Source organism: Pinus tabuliformis, chromosome 6 (assembly GCF_031772625.1).
Source record: "Pinus tabuliformis cultivar Carrire ecotype Pingquan chromosome 6, CPIR1, whole genome shotgun sequence".
NCBI lineage: Eukaryota > Viridiplantae > Streptophyta > Pinopsida > Pinales > Pinaceae > Pinus > Pinus tabuliformis.
Window position 1 is genome coordinate 787,484,753 of NC_142292.1, and position 27,335 is coordinate 787,512,087.

At 40.8% G+C, this 27,335-nt stretch overlaps 1 protein-coding gene across 1 annotated transcript in view; it reads right to left on the minus strand.

Annotated features, from left to right (window-relative positions):
- Positions 1-2,828: 2,828 nt before the first annotated feature.
- The window catches only part of LOC149261114 (ER membrane protein complex subunit-like protein), a 112,056-nt gene continuing 87,549 nt past the window's right edge, over positions 2,829-27,335 (minus strand). Inside the window, exons 5-8 of the mRNA XM_089421655.1 lie at positions 23,843-23,914; positions 3,864-3,922; positions 3,450-3,546; positions 2,829-3,288 (exon numbers count right to left, since the gene is read on the minus strand). Coding sequence (XP_089277781.1) covers positions 3,160-3,288; positions 3,450-3,546; positions 3,864-3,922; positions 23,843-23,914 — 357 coding nt within the window. The 3' untranslated portion in view covers positions 2,829-3,159. The remainder of the gene's footprint in view (positions 3,289-3,449; positions 3,547-3,863; positions 3,923-23,842; positions 23,915-27,335) is intronic.

The following is a 27,335-nucleotide window of genomic DNA, read 5'->3' on the forward strand; positions in this document are numbered from 1 at the left end:
GAATTCTAATTTCAAATCTCATAGTTTGGAGCAAACATTAATTTAATAAATTTCTTTTAAGCCCATGAATCAATAATTAGTTGTCATGTCACCTTATTTCGGGTTTTGACCTTCAAGATGGGGGCTTCATCTTTGAACAAGCATGTCTCTTACACTTTGTAGCTCTCATGACCTATCATATACCATCAGAATTAGCATATCATATACCATCAGAATTAGCAAGACAAGGAGAATAAAATAAAGGTGGTCTTGTTTAAAAAACCATGAATTGCCATGTCATTTTAGTCAACAAAGGCAGGGAATATTCTAGTGTTGCTTGGGTTGACATCAATGACAACCACAATTCAATAGATAATATTATTTGTATTCTTTAGATATTGATAAAAGTTATTTTTATAATATTATTTTTGTAATAATGTTTTTAAAAGAAATTGGGTTGACATCAATGACAACCACAATTCAATAGATAATATTATTTGTATTCTTTAGATATTGATAAAAGTTATTTTTATAATATTATTTTTGTAATAATGTTTTTAAAAGAAATTAAAATGAGCAGATACTTTTCCATTAATTTTAGTCATAATTTTTTTTAATTTATTTAGCTATAGTTTTTTAAGTTTAAAAAGAAATATATTTATGAAGACTTATGTAATCCATAATGTTTAGAGAGAGAACTTTTTCTGATTGAGATTGGCCCCAAAAATCCTATGTGATCTCAATCGGAAAAAATTATCTAAGAAATATATTATTAATTTTTTATATGACCATTTAATATTTTTTAAATACTTTTTATTAAATTTTTTATTTAAAATAATAAAATGAATTATTAAATGCATGCAAATTTTACCTTCAAATTAATTTATTTTTCTTTTTCATAAACTTTGATTATTTTTACCAACCTTGCTTCTGGTTGCTCACTCTCTTCCATGAGATCCCATCCATCCAAAAATAAAAAGATGATTTTTCTATTTCTCCTCCTTTTTCCTTTATCCATAAATTCATGACATAAATCCATAAATTCATGACACAAACCCAAAAACATTAAATAAGAATCTGTTAGTTGGAATAGAAGTGATGTATTTTTCGGTGATAGGGTTCAAATAAATTACTTATTGTGAATTTAAGTAGAAGCGCTTCATCTTGGACTATATGTATACACTCTGAAACATAATTTTGTTTTAAGATCACATTCGTGTCAGGAATACATTTGATAAGTTGCATTTGGAGAATGTAAAAAAACCCAACAACAATTCGTTTATTGTATTAGAGATTCACGTGATTTTCATTTTTTCTGACAAAAACTAGTACTAAGAGTGATTTAAAATCATGTAATTTGTCAAACATTCGGCACAATCTAAAAATTATGCTTTCCATACAATTCTTTTAGGAAAAAAAGGCCATCCTACTCTAAGTCTCTTTCAATGATTGGTATTGAATTCTATCAATCATATTTTTAAGAAATTGTCGATCTTTATGAAAATACTCAAACATCTCTAGGTAACGATTTCGTTAATATTCCATCTTGTTTCATTATTTTGATTTCCTTTCATATTAGCGTATTTACTTATCCATTTTTTATAATTCAATTATTACACACTTGCTATTTTGGATCTTTCTACATTATATGCTCATTTCCCTAGCTTCTAGCCACCTCAAATTTATTCTTTACATTCTCTATTCAGCTAAGGATTTGATTCGATGAGGCAAACATGTTAAGAACAGTTGGGAGTTGGGATTCTGCTCTCTTGATTTTCTCATCCAACCATGGTAAAGCTATGACGAGACATTAACTATCACGAGACATCATTTCCAGCCCTTTTGATAGTAATAATTAATCTTAAAAAAGAAACATCACAAAAGCAAAATTATATAATATCCAAATCTTTGTTCTACAAATTTATTCTTCAAATATTTGTGAAAAAATCAACCTCAGCAGAATGACTTCCTCGACTCACTTCTCACCAAAACAATATTCATTAACATCCACTATCCCATTCAAAATTCATTTTCCTCATCCAATTAACTTCGCACAATGACTTACTCAGCTAACTTCTAACCAAGGAAATATTCATAATTATCCAATATCCCATTCAAAACTCATTATCCTCACGCGGTTAAATTCTGCAAATATAGTGCATACAGCTCTAGCTGCTGCTCGGGCAAGTTACTTCAATTTTATAATATGGATCATAAATATTACTAGTGTTTATATGTTTTGTGTATCAATGACGACGCTCCATCCTATCTTATGCTACGCCACTAAAGCATTTGCACGAACCCTCACAAAGGAAAACCGCAACCACCAACAATCTTCGCTTTCCCGGTAACAATACTCAACTAACTACATATTTTTCTCTGTTTTAACATGGGGAGGTTGCATTTATCGTATTGCAATCTCCGTTCCATGTGTACCGCTCTCCGCGTTGACATTTTACCACCATATAATCTCAGCTCCGATAACTCTCGAGATTAGCACAAGTACCACACTACCCGCCAATAAAAAAGGGCCAGGCTTGAACACTCGGAAGGCAATTGGAGTTGACACCTAGTTTTCGGAGAAACTAAAAAGTTAAAACTAAGATGGGAAAAGTGATTAAAGATAGGCCGCTAGTTAATTGAGAGTAATCTTGTTTTTAATGTCCTGCGATTGTTAAGATTTATGCGTGGCTTTGGTTAGGGTCATTACCACAATGATAGATTAACAAGCAAATTAAATGAAGTTACAGTGGAATAAATTCTGGCACAGCAAGTGTCGCTTCTATTGGCCAATTGCATGATAGTTTTAAAGTTAGTGATCTCGTAAGTTGGCACTACATGGATCGTGCCTTGTACTGAAAAATGATCAAGTCAAACGATTATTGTCCTAACAGTGCTCTAAAGAATGGTATGATACATTGCTAGAACATGGTTCAAATTCAGTACTATGTTTTGTGATTCTAGTGGATGGGCACCTTGATATGAATGCAAGCTAGTTCTGGAAATGTAAAAAATACAAGACGACTGTAATGGCATTAGTTATTTCAACCCTCGGTCATTTTGTCACTTTAGATTTGGCTTCAGCGTGAAAAAAAGTACATGCTCTTAAGCAATCTTAAGCTTGAACAGAATCCTGAATTAGTAGGACTTCTCTCATGGATTAAGTTTCCAACCATTCAATCACCTCCTACGAGCTCCTGAATTCGATATCCGCTGTGGTGCTTGTCCTGCAGCCTGCTCCTCTGGCATATTCATTGCCTGGGTTACGGCATTCATAACAATCAAACCCAATGGAACAAGGTACATCCACTGCAAGAAACATTTTGAAGTGTTAACCTTACAAGCAGATCTAAATATCTCCATCCATAAACTGCAGCCACACAAATATGAACTTGACAGTTTTATTTAGACATTCATTATGTTTAGAACGAAAATAGAATTGATATAGCAATATAGAGCAAGCCACTTACATATTTGGCCCAGAATGACCTCTCTGGGGGTTTGATGGTTTCATCCAGTTCAATTGTCCTTTCAATTCCTATAATATCTTCAGTCATTGGAGGCAGCCTACAACCCAAAAAGGACCAATGCTTTAAGGTTACTGCAGCCAAAGAATCATGCTCTCTAAAGCCAGAAAATTTTTCTCCGGCAGAATATCTACTCTGAAATTAGTAAATTTGAAGTTATATTTATTCACAAGGTACATGTTTCCCAATCTCAACATTTTTTATCTGACAAGTCATTTCATATAAAACCATGCATAATTCTCCAAATAGTTGGAAAATCCTAACAAACCTCCATCAGAACTCCCACTATAAAAAAGTTACCATGTTTCAGTCAAAATCAGAAGGAACAAAAGCCTAAACATCTAAATTATAAACTACCTTGAAGACTGTTCACTGCTTTTCAATAGTGTCTTTGAATTGAAGGACCATCGTTTTGGCTGCATCCAGAGGAACAATTTTGCCAGATTATATAAAACACTTGAAAACAACCAAGAAAGAAAGCATATATTTTGCAGCAACCAAAATGGCAGCATATATTTTGATCTTCATTTTCAATCGAAGAAAAACAATAGTATTTACGGTCCACATAGATTCTCCAACTTACCATCCATAACATCTATGTGCCCTGCCTTTTTCCAGAACACAATTTGAAATTTGATTTTACTGGTTAAAACAATACATACATTTGTATTAATCTGCATGTAGCTTCCCCTCCCAGGTAAGCTATGTAAACTGGTTCAGATGATAACGAATTTGCTGAAAAGCTAAGAGGGATAGAAACAGACAAATGTCTCTGTTGGCATTGAACTTATATATTCGATCCAAGAATCAGGGAGGTTTAGAAAATACGTGACCCTTCAAATATTCGACCCTTCCACCAAAGGAAAGCTACTTGCAATAAAAATGGACTTTGAGACACATTGAAGCTAACAAACCTACGTATTTGTTTGTAAGATATGATACAGAAAGTGGACGGACCTGGGGGACTCTGGGATACTATCATACTATGAGACATGAAGAATATTAATACAAGCAGTGAACAATTTCAAAGTCAAAACCTTTTATGTCCTACAGAGAATTTAGAAAGCCTGGCAAGAGGAAGGGATCTTTCTAAAGTGAGATAGAGAGACAGAGAATTTAGAAAGCCTGGCAAGAGGAAGGGATCTTTCTAAAGTGAGATAGAGAGAACCTAGGGAGCCAACATAACATACTTCAATCGTTGCTAAATCAAAATTATAAACCAAGAAAATAAACAGTTAGATCATATTCTCTTTCTTAGAGGAAAGTTTCTGAACGAGATATGGATATCCTCTTCGCAAAGGTTCTGCAACAGTAGCGGGTAAATAGAAAAGAAAACATAAAGCAACTATTCTCTCACCGCCATATTATGTAGAGGATTCTGTCCAACTGAATTGCATACAAACATTTAGATTCCAGATTTGAATGATTGGCCATTTCCCAACAGAACTATTGTCACCCATCTTTGACAAACAGGGTATTTCCACACAGGTCGAACATTTTAAGTAACTGCTCACACAAATGGAACAAAGATCAGTACGCCAGTGTATTAAGTGTTTAAATATCCTAGCAGTGCATGCCCAAAGTTCTAAAAAATCCTGCTTTTTTGATATTGTAGAACAGAGCAATGACAACTAGGGAACCACAGATCCCAAGGAGAACTCACTGTAAAATTTGCAAGCTGTCTGCAAATCAAAGGTAGAGGCAAAAGACCTGCTGAATGCATAAAGGATAATCCTTCAAATATGGTCAGTGAATACAAAAATCCGTCACTTGCATCTCTGGTAGAGAGTGCATACTCTGGAGGAGCAGAATCAGTGAAGCATACTTTGTACGGGGTGCAAAAATAGATAAGAAGTTGTAGGCAAGATTACAAGATCACATTTCTCTGATGATTCGTAAACTGCCATGGATATTCCACTGGACAGTTCGTCACATCAAATCTGCTAATAATATATTAAAATACCATATTTTTACATTATTACAGTTTTATTAAAATTCTAGATCTGTAGATTTTACTGTAATTAGTGTACGCATGTGAATGGAAATTATGCAGAAAAGTAGAGAACGATAAAATAAGCTCACACACACATAAGACACAAGATATGCTATGTGTTTATAACGTATTGCCTCAACTGAAGAGGGTTCTGGCGAACATGGCTCCCAGCGCTAGGGTTTACAATACAGGTTTTCTTGCAGGGGCTGGATCTCCCCAGAATCGACAGGAAACGAAAGAGCCACACAGCTTTCATGTCTATGCGCAGATCTCGTCACAGCAAGGCAAAGCCTGGAAGGTACCCGCTGCGGAATGTGCACAAGACCCCAAGACGGATCGCCTGGACAGGGCAGCCGCACTCGGCCCACCGAACCAGCTGAATAAGAACCAATGGGGCCCCCCAATGGACATCATTCATCCTAACTCTGCCGAATGTGAACGACAACAGAAAGCTGAGGATAATTATCAAATTTTGTTTCAGCGGAGCTGCAGGACAAATGGGCAACAACAGGGGCAATGGACAGTTTGGGCAGATCCGGCCCTTTTCACAACAGATCGGGCTAAATCCGACAAGGTTCACGGAGACCCGGAAGCGGAAAAAAAAGAAAGAGGCCAGCATGCAGCAAATCTACATTCTCCCACAATAGAACGGGCCAAAGAGGGCAGATCTGGAATGGATCTATTTCTTCTGTCCAGATCCAAGCAGAGGACATGTGGGAACTCGCCAGATCTAAAAACCAAACATACAAAATCGGGCCTGGTTAAGGCAGATACAGCGGATCTGAAGGTAATCTCATCAGATCTATGGTTTCAAATATTTATAAAGCCCCCCTCTGGGAAATCAACCCCAATTTGGGTCCAAACCACAGACAAGGTCTCAAAACTGAAGGAAATCATTGCCGGTCACATTGGCCTTCCGGAAGGATTCCAACATCTGCTCTCTGAGGGCAGAACATTACAAGATCACTGGACAATAGGCCACTACAACATTAAGCCAGGATCTAACATAATAGTCAACATGAGACTACGAGGAGGAGCAGCAGCCAGCGGATCACAGCTCCCTGGTTCTTTTCGTGATGCAGTCAATAGGCCCAGATCAAAGAATACAGGCTCCTTCAAGGACGCGATAAATGGTAAAGGGGAAAACTATCAACACAAACCAGCACCAGCACCAGAGCTACCAGGTCCCTATATTGTGGAACAAACAATCGAATCTCCAACGATCCAAGTAACTGCATCGGAGGTAAATCAAATACACATTGATCTAGCCACTCATGCTGTTATATGTAGATTTAATGGTTTCTGGCCAAAATCAGACGCCCTGCATCACTGGATCCTTACAACATGGTCACCTGACTGTGAAATCCATCTATGCTCCAAAGGTTTCTTTATAGTTCGCTTTAAAACAGAACAAGAACGTGACAACATTATCAATCAGGGACCATGGTTCTGGGGAAAGGCTGGCCTCTTCACCATCCCCTGGTTTCCTGAATTTGACGCAAATACTATGAAAGTAACAACAGTGCCTGTTTGGGTGAGATTGCATAATCTACCGATACATTTCTGGCACCACACAGTTTTACTAGCCATTGGAAATTCCTTGGGGAAATACCTTAAAACAGATGGAGAACGAATTAACCAAGGAATCTTCACCTATGCTAGAATATGTGTAGAAGTGGATCTGAGCTTGGGGCTACCGGATCATATCACATTGAACTATAATAATACGCAGAGGATACAACCGCTTGATTATGAAAATACAGCATTTAGGTGCCTTAGATGTATGCAAACAGGACATCTTCAAAATACCTGCCCTCTGGGTAAGAGGGACCCCAAAGTGAACAAGAAACAGCAAAAAAAACCGAATGGATGGCAGCACACCGATTGGAGGGAAAAAGAGGATATGCAGGCGCAAGAACACACAATGAACCAAGAGGAACCTGATGCAAATATGGAACAGAACGGCACACAGGAAGAAAAATCAACAGACCCACAAATGGAGGACCATATTCAGCAGCAGGAAACTCCACAGCTGGAATTCAGTGGCAATAAAAGAGCACATGGGTCTGAAGGATCAGAATCCGACAAAGAACCTCCAGTGAACATACAAGAGCACCCGCAGGCCATCATTGTCCCCTCTCCTGACCCACAGGGTTGGCGTAGGGTGGAAAAAAAGAAGGGCAGAAAAGTATAGGCCTGATGTTTTTGTAAATTTTTTATTTTTTTATATAGTTTTTTGTCCAACCATGGACATCTGCATATGCGCTAAGCATCTACAAAATGTAATTTAATTCAACATGAATATAAATTACGACTTTTTCTACGGGAAAAAAAAAAGACACAAGATATGCTCTTTGGGAAACCCTCTTAGGAGAAAACCCGGCTAGAAGGTGAGGTCGCTTCACTCACTCTCTCTGTCTGGAAATATGGCTGCAGGTACAAAGAAGTAATGTTTGTGACCCATGGGTTTCTACAGTGCACAAATCCTCTTTGTGTGTTCTATACCTCCTATCTCTCCTGGCTATCTTTGCTCAGCTATGGAACAAAATGCTCTCGAAAGAATGGAATGCCTCTTCCTCCTAGTGGCTCGATTATAACACAGCCTGATAGCCTACTAGTGGTTAATTTTGACTACATCAACTCTTAACTAGAGTTACAATATAGACTCTTCTAGAGTCTTTTACATCACAAACACGTGGCTAGCCCCTTTTCCATAAATAATGGGGGCTGACGCGACATCCTCCCAAACTATAGGTGTGAAAACAGGAAGGTCAACTTCTGAGTGGCATAACTTTTGCATACGGACTCCAATTGACGCGCTTCTTGCGTCGTTGGAAAGATCTATGTGTAGAATAGCATGAAAATGTCCCAAAAGATCTCATACTACGTTTCACCAAATTGGATCCCGCTTGTAAAAACGGTTCCGTGCGCTGATTCCTCCACTTTTTCCACTCCAAATGCATGAAGATCGATGACATACAATATAATGATCCAATTCGGATCACACCTCCCCATTTTGGGAGGCTTTTGGTCCCCAAAAGCTTTTATTGAATGAGGTGAGGAAATTTCCCTCCACCTCTCTGGTGTACCATTTAGCTTTGCCTGGAAGTTGTCCCTTCAATCCAATCTGCCAAAGGTCATGTTGCCCCTGTCTTGTAAGTTGGACCTCTTCAACAGAAGGTACGACATGTTCCTCTTCCTGATCTAGCATGGAAGGCTCATAGAGTTTCCAATTTTCTACATTCACAACTAAGAAAATGTGCATATATGGTGGTAAACTGAATCCATAGACATTATCACCCACCTTTTCCAATATCTCAAAGGGACCATACCTCAGAGCCTTGATTTTCTTATCAGGCCCCTGCAGCGTTTCCTTGTTCAACTGTAGCCATACTTTGTCTCCCACCTTGAATGATTTCTCTGTTCTGTGTGGATCATGCCTGGCCTTATACTTCTCCTGCGACTTTTGCAATTTTCCTTGTACTTGTAGATGGATATGTCTAATCTTCTCTATAAATTTTTCAGCCCTCAAAGCATCTCCTATAAGATCTTCCCTCACTCCTTCTTGCTGCCCATATGCAATATCCAAAGGTGAAAGTGGCAAATATCCAAAACAAGTCTCAAATGGGGACTTTCTTGTAGAAGTGTGGATTACTCTGTTATAAGAATGTTGTATATATACCATATTTTCATCCCAGGTCTTTGGATGCTTCTGGTTGTATCCCCTCAGAAGCTACACCAAAGTCCTGTTGACTACTTCTGCCTGCCCATCTATTTGTGGATGGAATGTTGTAGATCTCTTAAACATTGTGTCCATCTTTTCCCACAATGTAGTCCCAAATAAACTAAGAAATCTTGTGCCACTGTCTCAAACAATGCGCCTTGGTATCCCAAAGTGCACCCAGACCTGTCCAAAGAACAAGTTTGTTGCTTCTAGTCTGCATATGGTCCTTTTACAAGGCATCAGAAAACACATCTTGTTGAACTTGTCAACTATAGGTAAGGGATGATATAGACCTTGTTTCTTGTTGCTAGGCTTGTTGGTACAACAAAGCATGCATCCTCTTATGAACCTGGCTACCTGCTTTTACATCTTGGGCCAATACACATACCTCTGCAAGTTAGCCACAGTCTTCCCTACACCAAAGTGCCCTGCAACCTTGGAAGTGTGAGCCTCTCTAATCAGCGACAAACACTCACCATTAGGAACAGAGTTTATCCAGCCTGTAGAGTAACACATCCTGGAGATGGTAGTCAACGGTGTTGTCGCCATCATGCACATGACTCTGACTCTGCAACTGTTGATACACCTCCTTGAAGTCCTCATCTTCTTAATATGCCTCTATATATGCATCATGGGTGAATGGCTCGATGGGCATAAGAGTCCCCAAAGTTGTAATCTTTGATGTGGGTGGTCTTGAAAACATATCGGCCAACTTGTTTATGTTGCCTTTCTTATACTTGATCACCAAATGAAATTGTTGTAAAAACCCCATCCACTTTTAATGCCTGGTCTGTTGTAGCTTACTCTGAGCTCGCAAGTATTGTAACGGTCGGTGATCTGTGTGGATTAATGTCTCTTTTCCCATCAAATAGTGCTTGCACTTCTTCACAGCTTACACCATGGCATAGAACTCCTTATTGTAGGTAGGGTAGTTAACGATTGCCCCATGAAATACTTCAAAATGGTAGCATACAGGCCTTCCTCCCCGTATCAAGACAGGTCCCATAGCATACTTGCTCACATCTGTCTCCACTTCAAAGGGTCGTTGCAAGTTTGGTAATGCCAAAACGGATGCTTGGTTGATCTTCTTCTTTAGCTCCTCGAAAGCCTTCTGTTGACCTTTTCCCCACTAGAAACTCTTGTCACTTGTTGTTATGGCATGGAGCGGTTCTAGTACTGCTAAAAAATGAGGCTATGAATTTCCTCAGGTACTGTGTTGCCCCGATGAAACTCCTGACCTCAAAAACATTAATAGGCACCGGCCATTTCATGATGGTCCCCATTTTGGAAGGATCTATCTTCAGCTCTCCTCCATAGAGCATATACCCCAAATACACCAAAGGTTGTTGCACAAACTCACACTTATTGAGATTTGCTAGCAGCTGGTGCTTCTTCAAGTTTCCAGCACCTACGTCAAATGTCAAATATGCTCCTTCCAGGTAACACTATATACTAGTATATCATCTAGATAGACAATAACAAATGAATCTATAAAAGGGTACAATATATCATTCATTAATCTCATAAACGTAGTTGGTGCATTACATAGGCAAAATGGCATAACTAACCACTCATACAAACCTTGTCTGGTTTTGAAGGCGGTCTTCCATGTATCTTCTTGTTTAACTCGAACTTGGTGATATCCAGACTTCAAGTCTAGCTTGGTGAAATACATTGCTTGTTGCAACTGATCTAGTAGATCGTCTATCCTGGGCAGTGGGTATTTGTTCTTGAGCGTGATTTTATTCAACGCCCTGTAATCTATACACATCTGCCAAGTCCCATCCTTCTTTGGCACAATGATGATGGGTGACCCACATGGCGATGTACTCGGTCGAATGACAACCTATTCCAGCCACTGCTGCAACTGTTTCTTCACCTCAATTGCTTCTATAACAGATTGTCTGTACAGCCCAATATTTGGCAATGCGGAATTTGGCAATAGCTAGATCTCGTGCTCCACTTCTCTCATAAGTTGTAACCCTTTAAGCTCTCGGAACACATACTTGTATGTCAGTAACAACTCCTCCAATTCTTGTTCCTGTTTCTTAGTACACCCCTCCAGGGATGCCTTGCCTCTTATTGACTCCTCTTCATATTGACTTTCTCTTAAAAACAATAAAACATACTTCTTGCTAGAACTGATCAATTTCTTGGCTTGGTTGGCACTTACCAGTGAAATTTTCGACTTGCCTTTGTGCGCGTTGATGATGAAAGATTTTCCATCCTTGATGAGCCAGTACTAGTTAGCTCTCCTCATGAATATTGCATCACACATGTACATGTATGGACTCCCAAACACGACTCCACATACATCAAGAGGAACCACATCTAGATCTACTTCATCAATAAAATCAACACTGATAGCAAATCTAATTTTGCATTGTTTTCGTACCTTCGGCTTTGCATCCTTATTTACCCATCCCAGTGGATATGGGTTTGGATGATCACAAACTTCCATGTAATATCCCTTAGCAGGAATATTCCTCAAACCCCAGCGACACTCCAACCAAATACGTGCAAATGATATAATAACCAAAAAATGACAAAATAACTGTGGTACAGCATATAATAATGTAAACAGGAAATATAAGCAAATACTCAAGAAATGTAGCGTAAAATGCTAAGCCATTTTATTACACTGAGCAATAATATAAGTAAAGGAGGTGATCAAAAAGATGGCACCTCGACTTGCACAAGGCAAGTGAAGAAATACTCTCAGAATAACAAAGAATGGCCTCTCTGCATGGGTGTTGTTGCTAACTTGCTGTGCTGCTGCTACTAGAAAACAAATGATGATTTGGGGTTGCTCCCCTCCTCAGAAAAAGTTGAAACTCTGGATTCAAACTCTACTCAAGAAACCCAGAAAAACCCAGAAAGCTTTCCTAGAATAGTCGACCCCCGGAAATCACCCCCTTGGGGTTCTGCGCAGTTCCTCAAAGCTCTGCGTTGCCACTGAAGGAAACCCCTCTAAACTCTGCCTGAAACTCTGCCAAAAATCCTCCAATAAACAAGGGTTGGTCCCCTGCTCAATCACCCAGCGTAAATCCTCCTGCAAAAACCCCAATCCAACACTACTGCCAGAAAGAACTGCGTCCCTCTCTCAATGCTGCGCAGTCCTCCAAAACGTTGATGAAACTGCTGCTGAAATGCTGATAAAACTACTACTCAAATGCCAATGGAAATACCTTGCCCGAGCAGGCACTCGAAGTCCCCCGGGGCTAAGGGTGAGATCTCCGAACGAAGGCACTCAATGCACTAAACAGTGCTGCAGACTAGCTAAACAGCCAGCGTGCTCAGAATTCAAGACGACTAGCTCAAAATGCACATAACTAAATGCTCAAAATGAGGGGGCTCCTCTTTCTTTTATAGCCTTTGCCTCTCTCAATCCCAAGGCTCACCTCCTCCTGCATGATTCCCCTCTCGCCACGTGTTCCTTTCCTCCTGCACAGTTCCTCCATGTGTCTGCGTGGGCTCCATTTCTGCGTCCCCCTTTGGCCCCCTTGGCTCCCCTTAAGTCACAACATTGTGCTACTAGGAAGTGACTTCTTATTCTAAATGTGAGTTATGTCCCCCTTCCTCACTTTTTATTTACAAATAACTAATGAAGGCAAAAATCGAACAAAATCGAATATTCCAATTAGCCATGCCTAATTAGGAATATTACAGTCTCCCCCGGCGAAATGTTGCTTGTCCTCAAGCAACTGAAGTGATGGATGGTGTAAGATCTTCTCACTCTCCCAAGTGGCATCCTCATCCGGCAAATTCTTCCACCTCACCAAGAATTCCCGGACCGTCCTGCTCTGCAGCTACCTCTCTCTGGTATTAATGATAGCCTCCAACTGCAATACCAAATGCCCCTCATCATCCATGGGTGGTAGCTCATCTATCACTGTCACTTGCTGCCCCAATGCCTTCTTTAGGCGTGATACATGAAAAATGTTATGAATCTTGTTACCTTGGGGCAGCTCCAACTCATATGCGACCTGTCCAATCTTGCGAATCACCCTGTATGGCCCATAAAGCGAGGCTTGAGCTTCTCAGCCCTTTTCTGCTTCAGTGACGACTGTCAGTATGGCTGTAATCATAGGTAGACCATGTCCCCTACCTCGAACTGCCTCTCCACCCAACCCTTGTCAGCATACAGCTTCTGCTAGTTCTGTATTGTAGCCATATTATCCTTGAGAGCTCGGAGGATATCCTGACTCTCTTGGATCCAAATCTTGGCTCTAGGAGCCTTGCTATCACCAAACATCACGTCAACAAAAGATAAAGGATGATACCCATATAAGGCATAGAATGGTGACATACCAATGGACATGTGATCTGGAGTATTGTAGCAGTACTCCCCAAGATGCAGCCACTTCAGCCATGCTGCCCACTAACATAGTTACGCAAGTAGCCCTCCAGCCACTTGTTAACTATCTCTGTCTACCCGTCCGTCTGTGGGTGATAACTGATACTTGGTTTCAACTCCGTCACCACCAACCGGAAAAGCTCCTGCCAAAACCCGCCCATGAAAAGGTTGTCCCTATCACTGACGATGGTCTTAGGAAGACCGTGTAGCCTGAAGATCTCTCTGAAGAACAGCTCAGCCACCTGTGATGTTGTATAGTGTGCGGATATAGCAAAAAAATGTGCGTACTTTGTCAGTTGATCAACGACGACAAAGATACAATCCTTGCCCTGTACCATGGGCAACCCTATGATAAAATCCATTGAAATACTCTCCCATTTCCCCTCCGGAATGGGAAGAGGCTGCAATAAACCTGCGGGATGGCTCATCTCTCCCTTGTTCCTCTAACAAACATCGCACTCTCGAATGCGCTGGAGTACGTCCTCCTTGAGGCCCTTTCATGAGAACCTCTCTCTGATGGCCATGTAGGTTTTGGTAAACCCCTAATGTCCTGCCAAAGGTGAATCATGGGATACCAGGAGTATCTTCTTCTTGAGCTGAGACCCCTCAGTCAAGAAGATCCGGTCCCTGTAATAAATGATCTCATCGACCACTCTGTACCTGTCATCTGCCAATTGCCCATCCAGAACCTCACATGAAAACCTGTCCTTGGAGTACTCTACTAAGAGTCGAGCCCTCCAATCTGTATCCAAGCTCGTAAAAGACAACGTGGCTGGTCTACGTGAAAGGGCATCTGCTACCACGTTGTTCTTACCCTTGACATACTCAATGTCAGAGTCATATGCTTGGATCTTACTGATCCACTTCTGCTACCTCTCCTGTAGCTACTTCTGCTCCAAAAAGAACTTGAGGCTATTGTGATCAGTCCTCACCCTGAACCTGTTACCCACCAAATACTATCGGTACTTAGCCAATACATGCATGATGGCCAGTATCTCCTTGTCGGATATGGAATACAACCTCTCATGCGGAAGGAGCTTCCAGCTCTCAAAAGCTATAGGGTGACCTCCCTGCATCAATATTGCGCCGATCCCCTCTCCCAACGCATCACACTCCAAAACAAATGGCTACGTGAAATCTGGCAATGCAAGCACTGGGCAGCTGCTCATAACCTCCTTGAGCCTATCAAAGGCTCGCTGCGCTGTATCCGACCAACTGAAAGCCCCCTTCCTCATCAAATCTGTCAGGGGTGCAGCAAGCTGTGAGAAACTCTTGACGAACTTCCGGTAGTAAGTACAAATGCCAATGAATCCTCGAAGTTCCGTCACATTTCTCGGCTCCAGCCATTCTCTGATGGCCCTAATCTTCTCCTCGTGGACCCTCACTCCGTCCACCCCTATGATGTGTCCCAGATACAACATCTCCGTCAACCCAAACTCACACTTGGAGAGATTGGCATTGAACTGTTGCTCCTGTAAGATACGCAATACTGTCTCGATGTGTTGGGGATGCTCCTCCTAAGTCCTGTTGTAAATGAGAATATCATCGAAGAATACCAACACAAACTTCCTCAAGTGACTATGGAAGATGTGATTCATGCAGGACTGAAATGTAGTTGGGGCGTTGGTTAGCCCAAAAGGCATCACCAAGAACTCAAAGTGCCCATAGTGACACCTGAAGGCGGTCTTGGGAATGTCCTGCTCCCTCACGTGAATCTGATGGTACCCAAATCTCAAATCAATCTTTGAGAAGTAACGTGCCCCTCTCAACTTGTCCATCAACTCATCGATCCTGGGTATGGGGTACCTATTTTTCGGGGTCTTCTTGTTCAGGGCCCTGTAGTCAATACACATCCTCAATGTACCATCCTTCTTCTTCACCAACACCATAGAAGAAGCAAAAGGACTCATGCTCGGTCGGATATGCCCAAGAGCCAGCAACTCTTGGATAGCCTGCTCAATCTCATCCCAATAGGCCTTGGGGTGCCTATAGGGGGTGGTAATCACGGCCTGTATGCCCTGCTCAAGCTTGATGGTGTGCTCAAACCCTCGATTTGGTGGTTGTCCTGGTGGAATCCCCCTAAACACTATGGCATACCGATCAAGGATAGACTGTATCTCTGGATGTACCGTCTGCCCTGTAGTCCCTGCCTCTGATGCACGCAGCTCCACTACCCACTCTATGTCTCCCTTTCGGAAGACTGCCTCCATCCGATGAGCCGAAACAGTTTGAGGTGGATATGTGTATGTCCCTGTATCTTCTCATGCCTCCATGTCTTCTCATCATTCCACTCCATCTCCAGGGTCTTCCAATCTGTCGTGACCTTCCCTAGAGTGATAAGCCACTGAACACCCAGTATCATGTTGGTGTCCAGAATATCGACCACGAAAAAGTGGTCAGTCAATGTGTAAGTGCCCATCGTCACTGAAAGCTCTGGAACATAACGAGCACACGTCATGGTCTGATCTCCTGGGACCAAGACTGAAAACCCATCGAAGCTCTCTATCTGAATACCTCTCCGCTCAACCATCTGTGCATCGATGAAGTTGTGGGTCGCCCCACTGTCAACCAAAACTGATACTCGTTGGCCATGTACTGTCCCTCGTACGCATAGCGTCAGATACTTGGGAACTCCTCGCAATGCTGCAAGGGCCCCTCCGGTAGGTGCAAAAGATGCACCACCTGCTGCTGGCGGTGGAGGTGGCAAAGGTCGTTGTATGGCATGGCTATATCCTACCTCCACATCATCCTCGTCATCCTCTTCTCCACTGCTCTTGGATAAGACCTCAATAAAATGTGTTTTGTCAGCAGCACATCTATGTCCTGGTGCCCACGGCTCCTGACATGTGAAGCACAACCGCTTCTTCTTCAGCTCCCTCTTGACATCGTCCTCGATTTGTACTCGTCCTGGATTCCCCTTTGGAGGTGGAATCCTCACATCCTTCCCCTTAGACTGAAAAGGTTGTCTTTGGGGGTAAGGTGTCCAGGTCCTGGGTAAGACATCCTATAAGTCCCGGGTCCTGCTAATAGCGTCCTGGAGCATGGCTAGTCTAGTGGATTGAACTAGACCCCGAAGTGGCTCTGCTAACCCCTCAACATACATATAGACCCTCCGTGTCGTGGATAGGTCTGGCACCATCACGGAGACCCTCAAGAAATCTGCAATGTAGGTCTCTGGGCTCCCTGTCTGTTTGAGCCTCGTCAGCTCAACAAAATGCTACTCTGGATCCCTCCGATCAAATCACTCCATCAATCTCCTGGTAAACTCCGCATATGTCGTCACTGTAGAGTGCCCGAGTGTAACCATCCCGTGAAACCACCAATCCTGGGCCTCACCATCCAAATGCAACGTTGCCACCTTGATGGCCTCTGCCTCCGACATCTGGTTAAGCTGGAAATAAATGTCCAGCTTCTCCACCCAAGACTTCGCCGAACTGTTTGATGAACCATCAAACATAGGCAAGTGGAATCTACTCGTTGCACGGTGGGTGTCACCATCATGGTAATGCTTGTTTCCTCTGTGATGGTCGCGGGGTCTACTATCCCGCTGGAGCTGAACAAAGTCTCTGAATGAAAGGGCATCCCTGAACTCCTGCCCATAGGCCTGGTACTCTGCAAAATAATCGCCCATATGGTCGGGCTCTGCCTCCTGCTGGGCTCCAACCCCCGTGTCTGCTCCTAAGAACGTGGGCATGGCAGAGCGTAGGGGCATGCGAGGCAACCTGCTGCGCAGTATCACGCTGCTCTGGCAAATGATGGGATGCACCTGATCCCTCACCAATCTGAAAAACCCGTGGGCTCTCACGCTGTCTGGCCTCTACTGCCGTGAATCTCTGCCCCATCACCTCAATCTGCCTCGACAGATCCTGTACTGATTTGAGGAGCATATCCGCAAATCTCTTCCCATCCTCGTCTGCCATCGGATCCCTCTGCTCTGCGTCCACCACAGGCTCCTCCTGTTCTGCGTCCACCACCGGAACACAGTCTCCCTCTCCGTAGGTGTTCTCCAACCTACGCTCATTGTCTCTGTATTTCCTACCTCTGTAACAGATGTAGGGTTTCTCCCTCGGTGTCATAGACTGCTAGCTCCACAGGCTGAGCCAGATCTATGCTCTGATACCACTGTAATATCCCTTATCAAGAATATTCCTCAAACCCTAGCAAAACTCCAACCAAATACGTGCAAATGATATAATAACCCAAAAATGACAAAATATTTGTGGTACAGCATATAATAATGTAAACAGGAAATATAAGCAGATACTCAAGAAATGCAGCGTAAAATGCTAAGCCATTTTATTATATTGAGCAATAAGATTACAAGAGGTGATCAGAAAAATGGCACCTCAACTTGCACAAGGCAAGTGAAGAAATACTCTCAGAATAACAAAGAATGGCCTCTCTATGTGGTTGTTGTTGTTGTGCAGTTGTGCCGCTACTGCTGCTAGAAAACAAATGATGATTTGTGGCTGCTCCCCTCCTCAGAAAAAGCTGAAACTCTGGATTCGGGCTCTACTCAAGAAACCCAGAAAAACCCAAAAAGCTTTCCTAGAATAGCTGACCCCCGGAAATCACCCCCTTGGGGTTCTGCGCAGTTCCTCAAAGCTCTGCGTTGCCACTGAAGGAAACCCCTCTAAACTCTGCCTGAAACTCTGCCAAAAATCCTCCAATAGACAAGGGTTGGTCCCCTGCTCAATCACCCAGCATAAATCCTCCTGCAAAACCCCCAATCCAACACTACTGCCAGAAAGAACTGCGTCCCTCTCTCAGTGCTACGCAGTCCTCCAAAACGCTGATGAAACTGTTGTTGAAATGCTGATAAAACTACTGCTCAAATGCCAAAGGAAATACCTTGCCCGAGCAAGCACTCGAAGTCCCCCGGGGCTAAGGGTGAGATCTCCGAACGGAGACACTCAATGCACTAAACAGTGCTGCAAACTAGCTAAACAGCCAACGTGCTCAGAAGTCGAAATGACTAGCTCAAAATGCACATAACTGAATGATCAAAATGAGGGGGCTCCTCTTTCTTTTATAGCCTTTGCCTCTCTCAATCCCAAGGCTCACCTCCTCCTGCGTGATTCCCCTCTTGCCATGTGTTCCTTTCCTCCTGCGCAATTCCTCCATGTGTCTGCGTGGGCTCCATTTCTGCGTCCCCCTTTAGCCCCCTTGGCTCCCCTTTAAGTCACAATGTTGTGCTACTAGGAAGTGACTTTTTATTCTAAAAGTGAGTTATGTCCCCCTTCCTCACTTTTTATTTACAAATAACTATAGAAGGCAAAAATCGAACAAAATCGAATATTCCAATTAGCCATGGCTAATTAGGAATATTACATTCCAGCCCCAACTTCTTGACCAACTTTGCTACAATGAGATCCACTTGCGATCCTGAGTCAAACAAAGCATCAATCTTTGTCTTCTTGACCTATATCTTTATATGGAAGAGTTTGGTCATTTCTTTCTCTTCCTATTGTTGAAGGCTACTACTCAGATTCACCTCCTTCTGCACTGATGTACAGACGATCTTTTCATCCACGTCCAAGCTGCTTTCAACTTGGTTGCTTGAATAAGTGGCCATGAGATTCTTCTTCTTATTATCTTTCTTCTTGTTCTTCGGGTTTAGCTCTAGATGCAACTTCCAGCACTTCTCCTCTATATGGCCATTAATGTCGCAATGGTTGCAATGGTTGTTAGGATCTTTGCTTTGCTTCTTCTTCCCCTCCTTAGAAGCTTCTTGTTACTCCTTCTGCTTTGATCCAATTGATTGCGCTCTTTTCAAGCCTATGTTCTCTAGGTATAGTGCCTGTACACAAGCCTCGTCCACCGAATTGGGCTTGAACAACATCACTTGCTCACGCAGATGGCGATGCAGACCCCCCAAGTACTTGAGGCATACATCTAGGTTCTTTGTAGACATACCCAACATTATATCCATCTTTCTGAATTTTGCGGTGTACTCATGCACGCTTTGGCCTGGCTTTTCCCTGAAGTAATGCCACCGGATAAATCCATGACTTAATGAGCGTTTTGAAATCCTCCCACTTAGTCACTGGAGGTTCCCCCTCCAACCTCATGGTTTCCGTGTGGCTCTCCCACCAAGTCAATGCATGGCCCTCTTATTTCAGCCCAGTGAATGAAATCTTTTGCCCTTCCTCAATCTGATGGACAATGAAATAAAATTCCAGTTGTTGCAACCAGTGGTTCAACTTCAAATCGTCAATCTCGCCATGGTACGGCTTGATGTCGACTTTTGCTTCCATTTTGAATCGGGACTGATCCATGGCACTCGAACTAGGTTGATCTTTTCCGCGTGCTTTCTTTGGTTGGTTCTCTGTGTCTTCCTAATCCCCCTTTTGATTTGTCCTCTACATTCGAACCCCCATCTTCTCCAAATATCCCCAACTTATTGCTTAGGGCCGCCATGAGGAGGTTTACATTGTTGTTTATATACGTGAATTGTTTGAGCCGCAATAACCTCACCTCTGCAGGATCACACGGTTCGTTTTCAGATTCATCGACCATGATTAGGTTTTACAATTTCGACCCTGTCGTCCTAGATTCCCTGCAAATATCCACAAATACCCAAAGAAACCTGCTCTGATACAAAATGATCTGTAAATTGTCGTGGATATTCCACTAGACAATTCGTCACAACAGATCTGATAATAATATATTAAAATACAGTATTTTTACACTACAATTTTATTAAAATTTTAGACTTGTAGATTTTACTGTAATTAGTGCATGCATGCGAATGGAAATTATGTAGAAAAGTAGAGTACGAAAAAATAATCTCACACATAAGACACAAGATATGCTCTCTGGGAAACCCTTTTGGGAGAAAACCCAGCTGGAAGGTGAGGTCGCTTTGCTCTCTTTCTCTATCTGGAAATATGGTTGCAAGTACAAAGAAATAATAACTGTGGCAGGTGGGCTACTACAGTGCAAAGATCCTCTCTGTGTGCTCTACCTTCTATCTCTCCTGGCTATCTTTGCTCAACTATGAAACAAAATGCTCTCGAAAGAATGGAATGCCGCTTCCTTCTAGTGGCTCGATTATAACACAGTCCGATAACCTACTAGTGGTTAATTTTGACTACAACTCTTAACTAGAGTTACAATATAGACACTTCTAGAGTCTTTTACATCACATCACAAACACGTGGCTAGCCCCTTTTCCATAAATAATGGGCGCTGATGCGACATCCTCCCGAACTATAGGTGTGAAAACGGGATGGTCAACTTCTAGGTGGCATAACTTTTGCATATGGACTCTGATTGACGCGCTTCTTGCACCATTGGAAAAATCTTTGTTTGTTGATTAGCATGAAATAAAGTGGCGCCAAAGCAGCAAAGTTTTACCCCCAAAAAATTTCATTTGATGCCTCAACGCTCCCGGAAGGTTTCAAGCCCCGTTTCACCAATCTAGGCCCCGCCTGTAAAAATGGTCATGTGAGCTGATTCCTCCACTTTTTCCTTTCCAAATGCATCGAGATGGATGAAAAACAATATAATGATGCAATTTGGATCATCTAATCACTAAACGGCTTGCTTGGAGAACAGTTTTTCGTGAACATCAAGATATGGCCCATGCTTCACCAGGTTACACTCCTAAACATCTGGAAGGCACTCACACATGACCTGCTTCCATTCTGCACTCTCATTAGTTTTCTTCTCAAAGACATTTGGTTTGAACTTGAGAAGGCATACAGAAGTAGCCTACAATTGACATCAAGGATGTACAGATATGAGACTATTGGATCGAAACAGCCAGACAAGAAATGAAATTGTTGAGCTTGAGGTTGCAAAATCATTTTAATGATGATACATGGATGAGGCACCATCCTCCATTCACGATGGCAAATGAAACTCAAACAAAGCCCAATCTCTTGTGACAGCATGCAAGACTGAACAGGCTTATGTGGTGGACAACCATTGCATGAGATGAAGAATGCTGCAAGGAAAGCAACAGAACTAAATAAAATTTAGATCCAGTTTGCTCGCTTTCAAGCTGAAAACTAGCGTATAGATACTTTAAGTCTGCTAAGCAGTATCCTTTGTATGCCTTAGGCAGTGGTCCCTGCACATGTTGATGTCAGCTTTAGACCATGAGGCAGTGGTCACTGAGAGGCATAAACTTGTAATCTTTTTGCACACTAGTGCATGTCTGGGAAATATCCATTATCTTATGAACCTGTAGCTCTCATACATATACTCGACATTTGAAGGATTTTAATTGAAACCAGCAAGATCTATTTAGACCATGCTTTATCTTTTTTAGTGACACTTTATTTTTTTAGTGAAACTTTGATTTAACTATTGAGACAACCATTGAACACTATAGAATCAATAGCCCCACAGCCTAACAATGCAGAAAAATTCAGGAAGGAAATTAAATTTACAACTATTGCAACTAAGAGTATTGATGTACACACAAAAATCCTTTATTATTGTCACAAAAGAACACTGCCTATGCTAACAATCATGAATCAGTATAAGAACCTTGGGAGAGATGTTGTCCAAAAGGCAAATTACAAAATTACTGATACATAAATGAAGATAACAGTCTCATAAAAGCTTCTTTAACAATTTCTTCCAAGTCCATCAGACTGCAATCTAGCGGTAAGTTGGAATATTGGCCAAACATGCTCCATGTGTTCATATGAAAATAACAGGAGATAATTACTGCTACCCAGATTTTGTGCAAGTCTCATAAACCTTGATGGTTCATGGTTGTAATATACATTTAGAAATTTTGTGCAAATTTGTAGCCCACACAGTTTCAAGGTTTTAGAATAATGTTTAATGCCCACAGCCCCAAAGAGTTAGCTGATATAAAAGTTGATAATGCTAATTCTTTTGAAACTTTTAGGACTACTCTAAGGAAACAAATTTACAACCGCACACAGAATTAAGACACCTTTTACACAATGATTCTTGGTCTAATATGACCCTGGAAAACACCCAGTGGGGAAACCAGTCTTCAAGGAGGATTTTATTTGCTTCTCATGAAAAACAATTACACAGCAATAAAACACAGTATACTTATCTCCCATTTCTCTGACACAGTTCAGCCTTTTATCTCTGAAATTCATGCCCCACAGTTAACCTCTGACAGATACATTAAATGCACTGACAGAAGACTTATCTGCCTTGAATTCGAGCTCTTTTAATGACAAAACATCCTTGAATTTTATGCCAGAGATCTGCCCTTTATTTCTGGAATTTGGGCCTGATTTTAACTGCCCTCTTCCTCAATTTTCAGGCCAGAAAATGAGAGTGCAGTCACTCAAAATTTGGGCCTGTAGCAGACAGGCCTCTTCCACAAATTTCGAGACAGGAACAGCTGCTCTCTTCCTTGATTTTCTCACTGATCTTCTTCAGGAAACGCATGCACTGTCAAACTGCTGAAGCTGCTCCCTACAATTTCGGGCCAGCAAAACTTGGAATGCGTGCTGTTCTCTCACAGGCTTAACCTTGGCCGGAGTGCTCTTTGCTGTAGGTACTTTCTCTCTCCCTTGGCAAGCCTGCTATCTCAGCTTCCTCCTCTTCTAATTGCTCCTTCTCTTCTCCAAAAGCTCAGGTGAAGAATGAATGAAAGCAATTGCCTTCTCTCCCTTTCTGTCTTTCATTAGATAGGAGAACCCTAGCCCTATTGATCAGGGGCTGAAATTAGATCTCAGCCCACGAGATCATTCCCTCATTTGACCCCCTTTTACTGTGGTCCTCCTCATTAATGATCCTAATCACTTTATAACTTAAGTTTTGTACCTTGTACTCTTTCTCCACATAAAGTCACTTTAAAAATATAAAGTGACTTTAATATTAGAAAGTACTTTAGTACTTTTTTCTCATAAAGTCACTTTAAGACATAAAGTGACATTAATATAAAGTACCTAGTACATGTACTACATAAAGTGACTTTATCCTCATGACTTTAATATAACCCATAAAGTCACATGCCAAAAAGGTAATTAAAGTACCTTCCTAGGCAAAAAGGCTAATGAACTAGGAAACACTTCCTTGGTACCCTTAATATTTTTAACGCATTACAGACAAGGCCAGGTGCAGTCCAGGGTCAATTTGATGGAATATATACCACATAGTTATAGCATCTAAAGTCGAAGGCAAATCCCACTTTGAAGACCATTGTTTGGAAAGGAAAATTAAATAAAACTCCTATAAATAAAAAGGACAAGAATTGTATAACCATAAACAAGTCACAATAAAACAAATTACAAAAAAAATGAAATAGCATAGCTTACAAGTTTTTGCTCTCGAGGATATGGGCATTCACCAGTTGACCCATATGTAATAGCTATGACATTCACCCCTTCCTGCAATAATACAGATAATAAGCTTTGCATGACTTGTAGAAACACTGCAATCTTTATATGCTTATGCTAAACAAATATTGCATATACAAATTGAAATCTCTATGATTATCGTAAAAGAATTATTGCATATACAATGTAAACAGGTGACAGCTACTTGATCAAATATCAACCCAAAACACTCTGTATCAGTCAATGAGAAAGAATGAATCTACATGCAAAGTCACCTGCCGGATGACCTAGTAGAAACATTAACCAACAAGTGTAGGTAACAATAAACGAGTCAGGCATCCAAACACTGAATTAGCACCAAAATGAAATGTTCAATACTCGGGAGAAATTAATATTTTAGGAAGTGAATTTAGCAATGTTTCCCCCACCCCCCCCCCCCCCCTCCCTCCACTATTCCTGTCTACTGATAATGCTCAATCTTCACTAGAACCTTAATAGGCATGTGCAAGGGGGGAGAGAAGGAAGAAGATTTCTTGCACTAGATGCACTGATTTCAGTACAGATGATGATTTCTAGTCCTATTTGATTGTTTGCACTAGATGCATTGATTTTCAATGTAGATGATGATTTCTAATCGTATTTGATTGCTTGCACTAGATGGATTAATTTTCAATGTAGAGCTTGATTTCTAATCCTATTTGATTGCTTGCTCTAGATGCATTGATTTCAACGTAGATGATGTTTTATAATCCTATTTGATTTCTTGCACTAGATGCATTGATTTCAGTATAGATGTTGTTAAGATACTTGGATTGCAAATTTAGTTATCATACATAATCACCAATCCAAGAATCTTGTCTGCCTATGTGATCTGAGAGATGAGAGGAAACAAATTTAAATAGCAAGTTTTCACTATTGCAATTTTTCAGACAAATATAATAGAATACTGTATCCTCCCCTTTCCAGTACAAGTAGTAACATACCATATCAATTGAACCATCAAATAATTGGATATCCAGATTTTTACTTGTTCTCTAATAATTTGGTTTCCCTAAATTTCCTTGGAGTTCATACTTTACAGGAATCTGAAACATGCTTTGAAGAGATACATAGCAATCTTGTACAAATTTATTAACAGTATGAAACAAATCTCCTTCTAAGTTTTTGTGAAAAAGTTAATAGTAAATACATTAAACATGTTTTCTTTCCAATAAATTTCTGTCTGACATTTCCTTCCTAATTTTCACAAATTTGGCTCACTTCTTCCAAAACTCGCATGCCACAGTTGCTGTCCATCATCAGTGCCACATTTAACTTTGATATAAATATCGGGTCACACAATCTCTGAATATTAGCAATTTTGACCTAATTAACAAGTTTGCTTCAATTGTACAATGATGCTACTCGCTGAAAGAATGAATAACAAACTTCAAAGAATTCATTACTTCCATTCTATGTTCTATGCTACACCTCTCTCTCTCCAATGAGGAATAGCAAATAATATCTAATTAATTCAATTTCTCTTTATGTCCACAAGCAGCTATAGAATAGCTGGAACTAACTAGGCAAATTATATTTAACATAATTACTAAAAAATGTCCCTTGATACAATGAAGTGCCCGAAGAGTCATAGTAAATGACTCCTTATACTCCAGTTAATTCCTTCTCAAAAGGAATATTGATGATTTCATTATGTTCATCTTTTGATAAGATTTTGCTACCACTTTGGTTCTCTACTTTCACACTACCATTACTATCCAATGATTTGTAGGGCATAACATTTACAAGGCATTTGACCACTGTCAAAAGGATTTCCGGTGTATACTAGTGTAACATTGTGCTTCCATGCATGAATATCCTGAAATTATGTAATATTTTTAGGCAAACAAGGTTTAACCCTGCAATGGTAACAGAGTTACAAAACAAAAATGTACGACAGAATATGTTGCACAAGAACCATTTACTACCATATCCAGAGAAGCTTTTCTTCCTGCTTCCCTGGCACCTGATCTCTGCCAGACCTTTTCTTGAGGATATTATATCTTGCTACAGACGTTCCAGCATGTCCTTGAGCACCAAATTCATTCGCATGATGCATTATCAGAACCTTTGCTAGATCTGCAGTGTCTGGATTCTACATACTAAATATAAGCATCCCCACAGATATTATCATGTGTAGTTTCAACATGCATTAGCCATACCCAACCTACCTTATAACTATATCTAGGTCTCCAACACATCCTAATGATGACTCACATGTACTAGAGTTCCCATTTTGAGTTCCCTTGGTATTGTCTAAACTTGCGATTGTAGTCATTTAGCAGCATGGCCGAGTCCCTTGGCCTAGACTCTGGTCACTTCTTTTGGTTACATATTTGGCTCTAGTACTAACAATACGAAACATATCTATATGAGTCAAAACATAAAACATGTTTTTTTTTTCCAATAAATTTCGGTCTCAGATATTGCCTTCATAATTTTCACAAAACTGAGTCACTTCTCCTTGCAGAACTCCCATACAGTGCTTATTGCCCAACATCAGTGTCACATTTAACTTTGATATAATACTGGGCAGTGCAATCTCTGAATATTAACAATTATGAGCTAATTATACAAGTTCGCCACAAATGCAATGATGCTACTCACTAAAAGAATGAACAACAAACTTCAAAGAATTCCCTACTGCACTCAATTTTGCTTGAAAACAATAACTTGTAAGTGGGGGAAACCTAATATGCAAGCCTAGCACCCTACTAATGCCATGTAATTAATGGTAATGTTAAATTCTTAAACTTGTGACCATTTACTTAAATTTGTAACATTACCAATAATTGACTCAGGATGTTTGAGTCTGGTTCTGACCTCATTGGATTTCATATGGAGAAAGTACAATTTTAGATCTCACTCAAAATCCAGCAAACTTAAGAATTTTCAGGATTTCAGGATTTGGGGGATTGCAACATTTCCATTAGCTTGTATCATGTTTGAAGGTATGGAACTAGCATTTAATCAAGAGCATCAACCCTCTATCTACCTCAATGGTGGTGGCATTGATTATTCATCTCCCCTATCATGACACTAGTAAAATTGTGACTTGACATGTTAAGTGTTTTCTATCTTATTTTAATGCTTAGAAGGTGATATTGACGATGAGAATCCCAATACAAGCAATGATTTTGATAATATGTAGGTATTTGTTGTAGCGTGATTTTTTTGTGACTATAGAGGCCATCTAGAGCCTCTTTGTTGATGTATTTTTCATTCAAATATGGATTACACTTGGTGCTATTTTGGTTATATGCAACCTTGTGAGAAACTCTGCATATTTGTGAATAATGGTTTGGACTCATATGTTACAAATTGTAGTACAGAGGTACTTCTACAGTGGCAGTGCCTAGCCTGCAGAAGTGAGCGAGCAAATGTCACTACTTATATTTAATGTCTAAAAGTGATTTCAGTGATTTTATAAAGT